Source organism: Ursus maritimus, unplaced genomic scaffold (genome assembly GCF_017311325.1).
Source record: "Ursus maritimus isolate PB19 unplaced genomic scaffold, ASM1731132v1 scaffold_9, whole genome shotgun sequence".
Lineage (NCBI taxonomy): Eukaryota > Metazoa > Chordata > Mammalia > Carnivora > Ursidae > Ursus > Ursus maritimus.
In genome coordinates, this window is record NW_024427107.1 from 42,040,942 (window position 1) to 42,057,325 (window position 16,384).

Consider the following 16,384-nt stretch of genomic DNA (forward strand, 5'->3'; position numbering starts at 1 on the left):
TCGAACACTCTCTCTCTGTAAAATAAATAAGTTGTTTAAAAAAAAAAAAACAAGTGAAACACTTTAGCTCTCTTAAGTAAAAGGTTTACGAATTATCTTTCATGTGTGACCTCACCTCTGACCTTGGATTTTTGCATGTATCTTATATAGGATGTTAGACTAAGCCTGGGACATGATTGGGTACCAGGTAGTTAGTCAGATGTAAACAAACCCTTAAAATAACTGCTTGTAAATACAACAGTATTTGCTTATAAGCTTACGTAACAGGCAAAATGTCACCTGTTCAAGGACAACAGTATCTTTTTCCAGCAATAAACATAGGGTTCTTCTATTACGTCTTTGGTTTGGATGGGACACTTGACAGAGATGAAGGTATTACTGAAATGAATAGCAATTGAGGGTCATGACTCCAGGCATCCTTCACATGGGGAACTTACAGAACATTAGGCGGAGAAGAAACTGTTAAGCTAGAACTCTAACTCTTCATGTAGAATTTTTGTCCCCTATCTATGATGCCAAGAATGCTAGTTCTGAAAGGCGTTAAATAGATATCCTGGGGGGAGAATTTCCATGGCCAAAGTTTGTAAGTGCTGCCATCAGGCAGGTCAAGGTGACTCATGCAGATCATCTCAGGACCTTTATTATGATTAGGAGTGAATCACAGGAAAAGCAGGCAGGGAGGTAGGTACAGCATGGCCAGCCATCTCAATGAGCATACATTTTGAAGTTCAGACTCGGATATGAATTCTGCTTCCCACTTCTGTGTGTTTTTCGGGCAAGCCTCATTTCCTTGGTCTGCAGTGGAGATTGTTGAGATGATTAAATGTGCCAGTGCTTATAAAACACTTAGCACAAAATGCCTGGCACATAATAAACACTTAACAGTTAGCTACAGCTAATCCTTTTGAACCCCAGGCTGAATGGCTCTGATATCCTCGTGTTCTGGGGAATTACACTATAACAGAAAGAGCCCAGAATTAAGTGTCCAGAGTCTTGGGCTCAAGTTTGAGCACCAACTAGACTGGATGATTTTAAGCTACTTTGCTCTGTTTCTTCACTTTTGAAACAAATAGATGATCTTGATGCCTGTAATGTCCAGTCAAGCTCTGAGATCAATGTTCTTTGGGCTCCACCTAAGCCGGAATCGTCAGGTTCATGTGAAGGACACACATAGCCTCTCTGAATGACTGTATGGGAGAAAATTTTAGGTAATTATTATTCATTCACAGTGTATGTTAGCTAGCAACAAAATAGTTTATTAAGTCATCTCTGGAAAGATAGGCTAAAGTTATAGCCAGTTTGGCACTTTGTAATCACCATAAAAATTAATATACATTTGAGTCTAAATTGGGACTAGATGTGCCTTAATCCTAAAACTAAGAGCGTCATCTAGGTGTTTGTTTTGTATGATGTGATATGTAATATTAGGCCACGTGAATATTTTATTTTTGTATCCAAAGGCTAATTTTCTGACGGTCCGTTCCAGGGATGTCTGGTGTCCATAAATAGTTAGATTTTCTACTTTCTGACTTTGTTATTAACCTAAGTTGAAACCGTAAACTGAATTTTACACCTGCTGCTTTGAGCTTTAATTATCTTGACCACTGTTGACTGGTTTAAGGCAGTTAGAGGACATTCCTCTGGTAGATAAGGCAGTGTATCTTTCAAGGAAGACCTCAGATTTCTAAATAACCGATTTCCACACCGGCAGTTTGAAACATAATATTTGTTTGAGGTAGGCTTTATCTACGTGAGAAAGTCCAATACGTAGATTTGTTCAGTTGCTGTCTCACAAATAGGGTGGTGATATTACTAAAACCAGGATCGGGGCCCTGGTCTTTTATGTGTTGAATTAACATTTCTCTGTTCATTTATAGTACAGATACCATATGAGTTTGGGCTGAATCATTCTCTAAAAATACTGTTTTCATCATCCTCAAGCATGTAAGGCCTAGATCACCATTGCTTTCCTCCATTTCCCATCCTTAAAGGAGTTTATTTCCTCGTGTAGGCCTCACATGAAGGCCGTCGGCGTGCCCAGGTCTCTTGAGTTGGCCGTGGAGCCCGGGGTTGGGTAGAGGAAGTGGCAGCCGCCAACACCATAAGTGCCAGGGAGACCATACAGGGAAAGCACTTCTTTCAAAGCTAAGGCATTTAATTTCATCCTGTAGGGGACAGAGAAGTAATACAAGGTTTTAAGCTGGGAGTGATACGGTGACATTGAAGGATGGTCTGTCTGCAGACAGTGGATTCAAACACAGAGACTTAGCCAGTGGCCAAGTAGGGAGGCCTTAGTAATTCACGGTCCAGGCCCAGTACGATGAGGTAGCTGCCGGTTGGGGGCGGAGAAGGAGGGATGGGGTTAGGGTCGAAGCAGGTGTGTATCTTGCCTGCTTTCAGGCGGGGGTACAACGCCGAGTCAGTGGTGCGTTCTCGGGGAAGGACGGCCTCCTCCTTGGAGACCCTTCACTGCTCCAGGTTCCGTGGCTGAAGGTGGCATGAAGCATCAGCTTCTGTCTTGGTTTGCAGTAGATTTTCCTCCTCACTGTACCGCGTGGCTTTCCGCAGCTTCCCTTTGCTCTCCCGTAGTCACATCTTGCATCAGCCAAGGGGGCAAAGTCTGAAAGACCAGCTCTATTTTTCTTCCAGCTCGTACTCTGAGCCCTGTTAGCCAACAGGATTGGCACAGCCTCACAGAAATGGTCAGTCCCAAATTAAACAACCCCGTTATGAAATCCTCCGGTTGGCCCGCTGCTCCGTGCTGCTGGGCTGTGCCTGCGCGAATTTTCTCCCCGTTCCCTTAGTCCAGTGGCTCTGTCTCATTGAGCAAGAGGGTGCTTGGAGTGTGTCCTGGGGCTTTCTGCTTAGCAAGGCCGTTTGGCTAGGTGTAAAAGCGGTCCTCTTGAGCCCCCCCTTTTCATGGCTTTCGAGAGCCGCACATCTTGCCCCAGGGGAGTGCATGTGCGCAACCCATTTGTCTCCCCAGGCACGGGGAGTGCAGAAACTCTTTCAGCCCGGAGTGCGGTCTCCGCAGAAGGCATTTGTCATGTTCGGAAAGGTATTTTGTTGTTGTTTCAAGGAAAGACGGTGGAGGTATTCTTTAAGCATTATCTGCTACGGAGTGAAAAGGGTCCTGCTTGTTAATGAATTGGACTCTGGAAGGATTTTGGAAATTCCTCCTCGGTGCTTGGTGCCCCTGACCTCAGAGCAGGAGAGAACGGAGTTTGATGGCACAGTTATTTGCACGACACTGGAGGACGGAGGAGCCAGATACCCAGAGTGGACCCCGAGTGGCCGAGGGCAAGCCTGCTGCCCCAGACGTGCCCGCGCTTCTACCCCGAGTCCGAGTCCTGTAGCAGCTCAGGCCGGACAGCGTCCTCACAGGGTTGACCTGGGGAAGTCAGCGGCCCGTCAGGCTACCCGGCGTGCTTGAACTGTGAGGTGGCCAGAATCCCCTGGGAGATGTGTTTGGCGTCTCTGCCTGTCTGTTGTGACAGATGTGTCAGAACAGACAGCTGGCTCGCCTAGTGAATAGAAATTCAGTTTACCCATAGGGATTAGATAACTTACTGTTACCATGCCACCTCCAACTTCTTGGACAGAGCCAGGAGGAAAAATGAAGTCAATATTAAGAAAAGACAATAGGTGTCTACTGTGTTAAAAGGTACTTTGACTTACGTTTCAGACTCTAGGTGATGCAACGTATGTGGGAGGTTTGGGGCAGACCATCTCCCAGGCTTAGAATGGAGAGATTTTAACTGCAGGAATCCTGGCGCTCCTGTGACCATGTGTTCACTCTGAAACCGGAGTCAAAGGCCAATTTGTTTCTAGGTCATCTCAATTGACAAGTATTTACTGAGTACCCATGCGCTTTGAGAGAGGCAGGGAGCATGCTGGCTCGTTGAAGACCTGCCTTTCAGCAAGTTCTGCTCAGCTGAGGGGCAAGAGAAAGGACACATGAAACCATGAAAACTAGTAGAGTTGAGGGCTTAAACTATTCAGAGGCTATAAAATCCAAAATTGCAGTTAACAACTAGAGGACATCCAGGGACTGGGGAAGTTAGAGCCTGTTTCATAGGATCTGAGAGAAAGAATGAGAGGGTCCTCCAGGTGACATTCACAGGACAGAGTTTAACATCAGCAGGACGGAAAATTGCTTTGCAGTGTGAGCCCCAACAGCCCAAGCAGCATTTACTGAGCACCTACTATATATGTGTGTGTGTGTGTGTGTGTGTGTGTGTGTACACACACACACACACACCCCCCAGGCACCGTGATTGTGGGGAGCTGGGGTGGACTGAAGAGACATGTGGTCCAGTCCTGGCCCTCAGAGCAGCGGAGAGTCGGCTAGGGGTCAGTTAAGTTGATTGTAGAGCTGCGGAAGGCTCAGCTTCTGACATGGTTCACAAGCTTTGGGAATTACTGCCTGGAAGGGTGATGATGGCCTCGGAAACCACTGTGGTGCAGGATGGCCTCAGGTTGCAGAGGTCAGCTCTGACCGTTGTAGCAGAAAAAATGCCACCACACTCTTGGCTCAGGGTGGTCACTCATTGTCTGCCAGCCAGCCCCTGGAAAACCGGTCCCGAAGGTTTCAGTGCTCCACGCGCCGGCGTGGTAAGCTCACACAAAAGAAGCTCCCGTGCTTTTCTCTCGGCTGGCACGGAGGCCTGGTGGAGAACCTGGGGCTCGGGTTTACAAGGCTTCAGCTTGTCTAGGCAGCCGCTGAAACACGAGAGAACATAGTGTTGTTAAGGAGGGCTGGACCCGTCTGTCGTCCTAGGAAGGTTCCAGTCAAGGCGACCGCTGGAACACAGAGTTTTATTTTAAGAGGAAATCTAATGAGAGCCAGTATAGTAAGGGAAACATTTCTTATAATTCCTCTTAGGAGCAAACATTCAATTTAATATTTAAAAATAGGACAATAATGAATGTTGCCTGTGTCTAAACACAAATGTTGTTTAGAATCTGACAGTCTGCTTTGTTTCTGGGTTTTCATGAGATACTGGTGGGAAAATATCAATTTACTAAAACCATTTAAAAAAATTATATGTCTACTCTGCCTCCAATTCATGTGAGTTACTTACTCTTCTGGCAGGATGAGGTTGAATTTTCATACGAAAACGCTTACTGAAGAGCTAAGACGCTGTGGAGCTGGCATACTTCTCGAATGATCCCTCTCCATATGAAGTGTGTGATTTGCTGGTTCCAAGTGCCAGTAATATAAAAAGAATGTGCTCATGTGGCTTTATCTGCATTTGTCATTAAGGCTCTGCTAAGCCAGTGAACCCTAGAAGCAGGCTCGGGGTGGACTTTGGCTCTTGTCGGATGAGCCCCTTGGGGACTGCTGCCTGGAGGGTGCCCTCCCTGCCTGGCGTCTGCACGGATCCAGGCTGCCCAGACACCTGCAGTGACAAAGCTCTCAGCGTGGTCAGGCTGCAAACGTTTGGTGGGCCTTGATGGCTCCCTAGGTGACGATTTGGCCTAAGCGTGGTCATACCGTTGTATTCATCCCCAAGGAAGTCTTAAATAATCTGAGTGTTTGGTAGTTCTCCAGTAAGGGAGCCTCACAGTGACTTTGTGACAGAGAGAGCGCCCGAGCTGGCTTATATCTAGCACTGGGACCACCAAAACTCAGACAGGTTTAAGGGAATATAATGAAATAAGCCCCTGATAGGTGCTTAGGTCTCTGAGCTGTTCCGTTCTCCTGGATTAGGCTACAGAGGCTTCCCTTGGGGGCAGGGGGTTTGCCTCTGGTCAGCCTGGGACATAAGCCATGTTATCGGAATGTCCTGAGGAAGGGGAGGGCCGGAAATGTGGGTTCGAAAGACTGGAGGAGAGAGGGGTAGTCACCGTGGTATAAACCGGAACAGTAAGCTGAGTGAGCGTGTTTCTTGATCGCTCGCCATCCTGAATCCCTTCTCGTTCTTTTCTCAGAGAGCAGAGCTGACATCTGATAAAGACATGTACCTCGACAACAGCTCCATTGAAGAAGCTTCGGGAGTGTACCCTATTGATGACGACGACTACGCTTCTGCATCAGGCTCGGGTAAGGCTGGCTCTTCCGTGAGCGCCTCTGTTCTTCATGCTTACACACGCGCGTGCAGGCGCACACACACCCTCCTGGAGCCTATTTCAAGGAGACAGGCAGGGTGCACAGTGGTTAAGGACACACCTTGGGAGTCAAAATGCCTGGATGCAAGTTCTAGCTCTCCGCCGCTTGAGCTGTGAGATCTTGGGCATGTGTTTGACTTGGCTGAGTCCCCGTTTCTTCCTTCATAAAATGGAAAGTGATAGTGGTCTCTATGGCCTCGGTGGTCGCGAGCCCAAAGGGGTTAACACATCTACAGCTCTTAGAGTTCGGTGCTTGGCAAGTAGTCAGTGTTCTGTTAACATTACTTTTAATTTTATTACAAAGGCTCTCGGAGTGATAAAAGTGGGAAGCCACCCTGAAAGAAATCCCTCAGACACGAGTTTCATGAAGCCACCAACCCTATGTTCTAGATTATGGGTGGAACCAGAAAGAGTTGTACCTTCTTACTCAAGAGTAGGAGGGAGAACATATCAGCCAAGCAAAATGATGATACAGTGATATCCTGACTCCCCTAGTGTATCTGTTACCTATGACCCCAGTAATGCTGTGTGGCAAACCACCCCAAAATGTAGTGGCCAAAAACAACAGTCATTCACTAGCTCCTTATTCTGCAGGATGGCAGTTTAGGCCGGGCTAACCGGACCCCCTCGTGTGTCAGTGATCAGCTGTAGGCTGGGTTTGCAGCTTTACCGATTTTGGTTGGGCTCTGTCCCGTCTCTGGGGCAAACTTGGCTCTGGTCTGCACAGCTCTCCTCCTCCAGTGGGCCAGCCGTTTGTTGAAAGGAGGATGCAGAGATCCCAAGAGAGCGAGCAGAAGTGTGCAAAGTCTCTTGCACACTAGGCTTAGACTTGGCACAGCATCCCTACCACATTTTATTAGTCAAAAGCAAGTCACAGGCCAGCCCAGACTCCAAGTGTTAAGGAAAGGATGTGCCAAGTCACATTACAGAGAGGATGTGGATACAAGGTGCGGGGAGTGAAGGATTCTGGCATTTTTGCAATCTACCGTACGTGGTAAATGTTTCACCTGTTCCAGGAATGGCCCCCCAAGAAGCTGGAGAGGAAGAAGAACTTGTGCGTATATTGAGCGAATAATCAAGTCAGGAATTTGTGGTCGGAAGTATGCTAGGAAAGTCTTATCCAGAACCTTTCTTGCTTTGAGTTTTCACTGTAGATTCAACAGATGGTAAAAGTTCTGCTGAACATAGCTGTCTGAACTCAGACTGGCCTGGGCCTCAGGATGACCCAGAATAGACTACAGTCAATTGTCGAGGTCTGCTGTATAGAAGTGAGTGTTTTAAGTTGGAAAACAGCAAGTCTGAGAAAGACGAGAGAGGTGATGGCTGACCTAGTAACAATGAGCTGACAGTGCGATCTGAATGTATAAATAGCCCTGGGTATTCTTGGGGAGGTGATGTGTACCACACATGCACAATGAGTGTGGGAAGAGTTGTTCTCCGTAGCCCACAACACTAATAATATCTTTCACTCATGGCACCTCTTTTTTTCCTTTAGCACCTCAAAAGTGCTTTGTAACTATCTTCAAAATGTCCCAAGAGGTAATAAATATGGACCCCTTTTTTTCCCATTTCGTAGATCTTAGAATCCAAGAGTTGTTAGATCTGTAGATGTTGTCCCAGTCATTTTCCTGACTTCTGCCAAGATTGTCCTGAGGTTTAATATCAAGAAAGCAGGAACATCGTCCTGCTTCTCTGCCACATGCAGGTGGAAGGAGCTTGGAGCGGCTCATTTGAAATCCAGAGCACACGAATCAGATAGAGCTAAGCCTTCAGTGTGCAGCCACGTTGCTGTTACCTTGGCTCCAGCCCTGGGCAGAGCATTGCTGCAAAGAAGCACATCATTCTAGACTTTGGAGAGCCCCCTGGCACTGCTTAAAGGTATATTGATTTACAGCTTAAAGTAGTAGAAGTTGTAACTAGGACTTGTAAAGCCCTTACAGTGTGTCAGGCTCTGTTCCTGTTCTTCCAGCATCCCTATGAGGACAGATTGTTACCACCTCCTGTTTTCACATGGGAAAGCCCAAGGCTCAGAGAGGTTGAGTAACTCGCCTCCGATCACACTGTTGGAGAGTAATGGAGTGGGGGTAAGGGCTGGGGAGTCGGACTTGAGAGTGTGTCCCTTTTTGCTCCTTTGTTGACCTGCCTCCTGTGTCATAATACGCCACTCTAGAATTAGGGCGCCCTGCCTCGTTGATGCCCAGTCTCAGCTGGAAATTGGGGTGCCCCAAGATTTTGGCCAGTGTTCCCTCTGTCCTCAATCCTATCTTAGCTATCTAGTGGAAAAGCAAATGGACCAGAGGAAAATGGCCAGAGGCCTAGAGGGTACTTCCCAGGTGAAGAGACGGGACCAGGCTATTTGTGTGGATTCAAGAATGGGCATTAATGACTATGAACGCTCCAACCATCCACTGAAATATTTCAGAGGTGTTCACGGTACACCAGACATTCTGCTGTGTCCTTGGGACCCAGAGATGAGAAGGACTTGGTCCCTGTCTTCAAGGAACCAAGAGTCTGAGAGAAATGCAGAAATGAGAAAAAATAACTGTACCACCATGTCATGAGTGACATAATATGGGAAAGTGCTGGGCAACAAAAATTTGAGAGTTAAACATAGAGTTCTGGTTAAAAATGGTAGGTGGAACACACTGCCTTCCAATGCCCAACTAAGCCAACTAAAGGAGTTGATCCTCAACTCACAAGGACACGAAAACAGTAGAGGAGACAAAAGCCACGATGTTTTGAAGGCTGGGAAGCCGATGGGTGGAGAAGAGGGGATGACTTTGATTCTAGGCAAGGAAGCATGAGCAGCAGGTTTCCGGGTGGAAATGGGCTCCGGGGTGGGATGTCTCAGGCCAGGGGAAGCAGTGGGAGCTTGCAAGTCAGGGATGACGGTGATGTGACCCAGGGGGGCTCCCAGGTCTCTGGTTTGGGTGGGGTGGGGGGACCATCTGTCTGAATAAAGATGATGATAAATACGGTAGAAGAGCCACCGGAGGCCATCACTCCTCTGTCTCTGGTGGAAGAAGGCCAGCTTGAGGGCATTTTCGACCTTACAAAAATCTCTCTCACAACAGGTCCTCCTATTTTGGTGATTGGTTATTTGTAACTGTTATGAACGAAGGGCATCTTGAAAGCCCTTAACGGAAAACTTTTCATTTTGGCGTTGGCAAAAATCTTTTTGTAAGGAAATGATTCATTGTAGGAACGAGTCAAGCATATTACGTGTGAGGCTTTGATAGAAAATCAGGTGGGCTGATAGAAAGGAGCAGTGTGTTTCCGGAGCCATCATTATTAATGGCATATTTACGTGGACTGTTTTAGGTGCACAGTGCTTTCCAGTGTCACAGGCAGACCTCTGAGAGTTAGTTATGATCCGCACGTGACACGTGAAGACGCTAAGACTCAAGCATTTCTCACCCAAGGTCACACAGCTAAAGATGCTAGAACCAGTACTCGGTTTGTTTTTCATGCCAAATCCCATATTTATTTCAAATATACCCTCCCCTTTCTTCTCTGTACGATGAGTATACATGCTCAAGTTAAAGGAGATATTGAGAGAATAAAATAGTTTAAAATGTGATGTTAAACAGAAATAAAAGCAACACTGTCACAGCTCTTGCCCTGTTGCCAGCACGTCACCGCTTCTGAACGGCTCGTTCCGTTACCTTGATTCTGTGAGGAATGCGGAGGTCCTCCTTCCTCCTTCCTCCTTCCTCCTTCCTCCTTCCTCCTGAGGAGGCGGGTAGTTTGAGTTACAGAGCTTTGAGTTTGAGTTGTTACACGTTTGAGAAATGATCACCTTAAAAAGAATGTTGCATTCGAATGTCAGAAATTCTCAAATGCTATTCTGGTAAGAAAGCAAAACAAAACAACAAAACAGTTAGTGCCCAGGTAGCATTTGGTGGTTAGTCACTCATTGAACAGACATTGGATCGGAGCCTGTATGTGCTGGGGAGTCTGTGAGGCCCTCAGAGCAAAGCAGAGGCTCTCGGGCCTATGGAGCATCCAGTCTAGCGGGGGGGACTTCAGTCAATAGCCTGCAAATAACTACATGACCACTGATTTGTGGTAAATGTACTTAGGCTAAGAAAGGTGGTACTAGAAAGCCATTTAACAGAGGACTGTGACATAATATGGAGGGCAGGATGAGATGGGGAATGACCTTTGTGCTGAGGTCTGGAGGTGAATTAGCTATTAGCCAGGTGACAGCTCCTGGCAGGACATCACAGGACAGACGGGAGGGGGAAATGATGCTCAAGGAAGCTGGAAAGGTGGGCCAGGGCTGGGCTCTGCAGGGCTGGGCTGAGGCATGGCACCCCACTGTAATGGTTTTAAACGGAGGATGATGAGGTCACAGCCAGTCTGTGGGCAGTGGACTGAGAGGGCAGGAAGAAGGCAGGTCAGTGGCTTGTGGACAGATTACAGTGGCCTGGATGAGGCTGGTGGCCTTGGGACTGTGGAAAGGTGTTGAAGACGTATTAAGAGTGGAGGTGATGGATTCGAGGTGGGGGTAAGGAAGAAGTCAGACTTGTGATTTATAGGACTGGAGGGGTCTGTCCACTGCCAGGTAACACAGGACGACAACCAGGTTTGTTAGGGGGACAGGGAGGGAGATCATGAGCTCTGTTTCGAACATGGGTGGACAGTACCTTTGAGGCCTTTGGGTGAAAATGTCACGCAGGCCAGTGGATATGTAGGTCTCAACTTCAGAGGAGCAGTAAGCTAATGATACAAGCGTGGGTGTCAGTTGTATTGAGATGGTCATTGAAGCCAGGACTGTGAGCGAGGGAGAGAGGGGAGAGTAAGAGGCAGCCTAGGGCAGAACCTTAAGGAACTCTGATACCTTGCGTCCAGGTCCAAAGAGAATGAGTCTGCGAAGGAGACTTAGAAGTGGCCCAAGAGGGGTGAGGGAGAAAGCTGGGAAGTCAAAGCGCTCGAAGCCCAAAGATAGCATATAAAGGAGATGATCATTGACCAGTGTCCGTGTCATTGACCAGTGTCCCTGTCATTGACCAGTGTCCGGTGGCACAAGGAGGTTCCATTAGACGGGGGCCACTCTGGAAAATGCCTTAGGATATGGCAGCGCGGAGGATGTTGGTGACCTTACTAACAAATGTCACCGATAGCGTGATGACGGGGGAGATCTGACTAGAGGGAGGACAGCAGAGCGGATTGCTGGTGAGGAAGGGAGCTGGCAAGGACCCTCAAGGCCACTGGAAAAGTCTGGCTATAAAAGAGAGGAGAAGAGGGAGGCGCTTCCCCTCCGACAATAAAGGGTCTGCTGTGGGAGAGTCTGCCTTTCTTGTTGTTTTGTCGTGTTTTAAAAGGGAAAATGAGGAAAGGCAGAAATCTTGTGAGCAGAGAGATTTGAGCAGGAAGTGAGAGAAGAGCTCCTTGAGAGCTTTGGGGATGATATTACCGAACAATGCCAGGTGGCCCGCAGATCCAGTCTGAAATCACTTCATCGCGGTGAAAACGGCAGGAAGGTTCGTGCGGGATTCTTGGGGACAGGTAGTTTGAAAGTACCTGGCCCTGTCAGCGTGCACCCTGCACAGCACCCTCGGCTCATAGAGACACCTGCGTTGGGATCCCTGTGCTCCGCTCACCTTTGCTTGTTGGGGGTTTTTCCCGTAGGAGCTGATGAGGACGTAGAGAGCCCGGAGCTGACAACATCCCGACCACTTCCGAAGATAGGGGTCACTAGTGCCGTTCCAAGAGTGGAAACCACGACACTGAAGACTCAGAACAAGATACCTGACCAGACGAAGGTGTGTGTGTTTTGCATTGTGTTAGCAGGTTCTTGTAAAGGCTTTTCAGAATGGCAGAGAATGTTCCTTTTGAGAAGCCCCATTGAAAATGATGTGAGAACCCATGGTCTTCTCATTATGTTGCAATGAATGGCTCTTCCTTACTCTGTGATCGTTTGGACATGTACCCACCTACGACTTTTTTGCTGTGGTTAAATAGACTTTGTTCTTCAGAGAAGTTTTAGGTTCACAGCAAAACTGGGGGGGGACGTCCAGAGAGCCCCCATGTGCCCCCTGCCCCCACACGTGCACAGCCTGCCCCCTGTCAGCATCCGCCCCGGAGTGGTACGTTCGTTACAGCCGATGAAGCTACACTCATTATTATCGCCCGGAGTCCATGGTTCACCGCAGGGTTCCCTCGCGGTGCCGTCCATCCTGTGGGTTCTGGCAGATGTGCCATGACGTGTCTGTGCCGTGCGGTACCGTACAGGATACTTTCACTCCCTCAAAGCCCTCCGTGTGTTGGCTCCTCATCACCCCGGCAAGGACTGATCTGTTCACTGTCTTCATAGTTTGGCTTTTCCAGAATGTCATAGAATTAGAACCATACGTGTGTGTAGCCTTTTGGGATTGGCTGCTTTCTCTGACAATAGGCATCTAAGGTTCCTCGGTGTCTCTTCCTAGCTCGGTAGGTCATTCTACCTACGACTTTTGTTACCCAGGTCTAGCTTATGTACGGGTATCTTTTATAGGGTGCTCCTCTGTAAGGATCTCACAGCCCGGTGAAGACGCAAAATACGTTCTGTTTACTTGGGCTTCAGCCAAGAAAATTTGTTTTCATTTCATAAAGAATTTGTTCTGAGTTGAAACCATTGTGAACGTTATGCTTGCTGAAACAGGTTATGGAATAAGGACACTCCAGGTCCCCGTCTCATTAAGTTATTTCTGAACGTCTCCTCAGGCCTGTCATCAGTGGTGTACAGACTTTGGCCTCTGTCAGTGATGAAGTGTGTGGTTACGTCCCAGTATATTCATTTTGAGAGCTGAGTTATTAAGAAATAAGGTCTTTGGATTTAGAACACAGCAAAACTAGCTAGTGAAAACTATGAGACTGCTGATTTTGGCCTTCTAATCATCATATTGTAATTAGTTGACTTACCCTTATGCTACCAGGTGAGCTATTTAGGTTGGAAAATGCATATGAAAGTCTGAAGAAGGGCGCCTGGGGGGCTCAGTGGGTTAGGTGTCTGGCTTTTGATTTCGACTCAGGCCGTGATCTCAGGGTCCTGGGATCGAGCCCCGCATCAGGCTCCATGCCCATCATGGAGTCTGCTTGTCCCTCTCCCTCTGCCCCTCCCCCTGCTCCGTACACTCTCCCTTGTGCATGCCCTCCCAAATAAATAAAATCTTTATTTTAAAAAAAAATGTCTGAAGAAGGCCTAGGCTTTAAATCCTGCATCTGGTCAAATTTCTTAGCTTCTCCGAGCCATTCCTCACAGGTCCTTGAGAAGATTAAATGTGGGCGCATACAGCATGGCACGTGAGACCCAGTAAGCCTCCTGTAAGCCTCCACTGAATTTGGTCGGAGCTGTGGAGACCCGAGGCAGTTCACCAGTGAGCGTGCAGAACTGCAGTAGTAGACTTTGTCGATGGTCCACGGTAGCAGGCTGCTCCTGAAAACCTAGAAACACAAGTGTCCCCTTGGAGAGCTCACCCATCTGTTGGTCAGAAATGAGATGCTGCCAAGCTCTTGTAGGAGACAGGATGCCGTCTCATGTCGATAGCGACATGTTTTCTCTGGAGGAAGAGGTGCCCCCCTGCAGGTAGGAACACATGGGGGCTTCCCACGCTTTCATCTTCCTCCCCTTGTCAGAGTGCATTTGTTTTCCCTCGCAGCCCCAGTGTGCCCCCGTGAACAGGTGCCCCCTGTGTGAACAGGCTAGTGAGGGACAGAGCCGGATACACTTCTGTGGGTGTTCAGTCCTCTCCAGATTGGAGCGCGCTCTGCAGGATTAAGATGGGTCAGTTACTGTTAGTGGCAACTGACTTCCCGGGCCAGGTGATAGGGGAACACAGGAGAAGGTCTCTGAACCTGGAGGCAGGTGTGCCTAGCATGTGCTGGCTTTATACATGGTAGCTGCTCCATAAATGTATGAAGTTGAGTGAATGAAAGGATGGGAGAGGGGGAGAGACGGGAAGTAACTGGGGTAACTGATGGTAGGATGGGGAGAGGGCCCTAGGAGCGTGTGCAGCACAGGCATCCAATGTGGCCGTTGAAAGATGCATTTGGTGTTACCACGGTTTTATTTGACCCCTTGTCATGACTGAATCTCTTGAAGTCGGTGACCATCAGGACCCACTAGCTTGAGGCAGGAAACTCCATTTTGGCTTTCAGTGGCAAAGAGTTGGTTCCTAAGCAAAACCTAATTTGACAGTAGAGTTCTGGTCAGTTGACAAGAATGGATTGAAAATGGATTTAAGTTTTTAAAAATTGACTTTAAGGAAGTAATTGTGTCAGATCTAGATAAAGAAGATCGATGTTCGGTGGATGGGCTCAGAAATTCAGAATCCCCGAACATTTTAACATATTTATATTCCTAGTATCAGTTGTATTCAATGGAGTCGTCATTCATCTCTTCATGAGAGCTTTATTAAATGCTACTCATTATGTGTCAAACATTAGTCTACGTACTGATAGTAATATTGATAATGAATATTATTAATAATAGTGATTTAATTTTCTATCTTATAGTTACATGGTACAACTAAATTAAACGTTGCCTCTAGGATACCATTAATGTAGACTGCTTTCGAAATGGGTCTGACAGTGGCATCAGTGTCACTGTTACAGATATCCTATCTGGCTTGTTGTCAATTTATGTGACAGAAATGAAAAGAACACGGTTGTTTGTTGAAGCAGAGTGTTGCTCACAAGCTTCTACTTCTGATACATTTCCAAGGCATCAAGTCATCCAGACAACGAGACGTGGATGCGACAGATTCTTTCATTGACTTCATTTAATCATCTATGGTGCCTTTTTGTAATTTCATTTTGCACATATTTACAAGAGTTAAGGTATTTCAGATTTAGCTCCATATACTGTAGAAATAATTCTTCTTCATCAAACCCCTGCTTCTGTACAATGAAGTGTGTCAATGTAAAGAATGAATGTTCCATCCAGAGCATCTGGAAGCTTGTGCGCTGGTGGACTGTCCCTATAAGTGCACGGTGGCCCCAGCTCTGTGGAGACCTCCTATCCTCACACCCACAGACCCCTGAAATGCAGGCCCCTTCCTGGCTGCTGGATCAGAAGCTAAGTTAGAGGGAATTGTGTCAACTCTCACAAATGATTATAGAGCTTCAAGAAATCTGAGGGGAATTCATGGGATTCGCCATAATAATGGGACAAAAATGATATGAATAAGTTAAACTCAGTCTCGCATATCACAGTGGCTACTGTGTCCATCTTATGCACCACCACTACTGACAAGCCCGAGTATCCACCTGGTTGACTTTTCTCTTCCCTTTCCTAACCTCCAGTAGCAGTGCTACTGAGCAGTGACAAGGATACTACATGAGAACCGAGAGAATCCATTCTCTTAGCTGTTGGGCTGTCTGTCCTTCCACCATGCCAATTAATAATGAGCTATCCTTGGGAAGAATGAAGAAAATGCAGGCAAAATACTGCCAGTGAGCTTCTCTTTTCTGCTTCACTTTGGTACATGAAGACTTGGGAAGACCTTTCATATTTTCTTCTCTCCATAATGTAGATCGTAGTGACGAGTAGGTGCCTGTTGGGTGAATGTTGTGCAGCAGTGAAATAATTCTCTGTGGCCTCTGCTTTCTGTAAGTCATGGCAGGTTGAGGTTTAAGGCAGTATAGGGCTTCCTACAGCTTGGGGAAGTGTTGACGGACATTCTTTATCACACCTGAGTGTATGGATGCTATCTTCATTGGAAGCCTAGTGCTCTGTTCACGGAGGCAGGGACCCATGACCTTACATAATCCAGAGTTCAGATGGATCCACTTGATCTAGCTGGTGATCCTTCCTGGAAATACTAATGACTTTTAGGCACTCCAAGAAGGTGAGGTCTTTTATGTTTTTAACGCTCTAGACTTGAGTAGCAGGCTGCCATTTTGGATGAAACTTGGCCTTCAGAAAGCAGTCAATCGCTTGACCACAGCTTAGAGTCCTAATGAAAATGGACTTCCCTGTTTGTAGGAAGACGAGCAGAGCCAATAAGGGTTGTTGTCTACAGTAAGAGCCAATGGAGTTGACAGTGATTTCCATCAGTAGCATTGGTCAACAAGAACTTCAGCCTGGTGGTTAGGGGTTGCTGCATGAATGTGGGTGTGATGTGAAAAACACCTGAACAAGGCTGTGGAAATGGGAATCCAAGGAAGACACTTAATTTGAGGCTGGTGAAAGGCTAGTTGACAGGACTGTAACATATCAAAACATACAACTTAAAATGTGCTCAAATAGCTTTGAGGGCCCAAAAGAATACTGGTCCCATTAATGGAA

The 16,384-nt window shown here is 47.2% G+C and overlaps 1 protein-coding gene across 1 annotated transcript in view; it reads left to right on the top strand.

The window, feature by feature from the left end:
• Nucleotides 1–16,384, top strand: part of SDC2 (syndecan 2) — a 101,100-nt gene that overhangs the window by 81,621 nt on the left and 3,095 nt on the right. The window contains exons 2-3 of the mRNA XM_040625897.1: nt 5,935–6,046; nt 11,746–11,879. Coding sequence (XP_040481831.1) covers nt 5,935–6,046; nt 11,746–11,879 — 246 coding nt within the window. The remainder of the gene's footprint in view (nt 1–5,934; nt 6,047–11,745; nt 11,880–16,384) is intronic.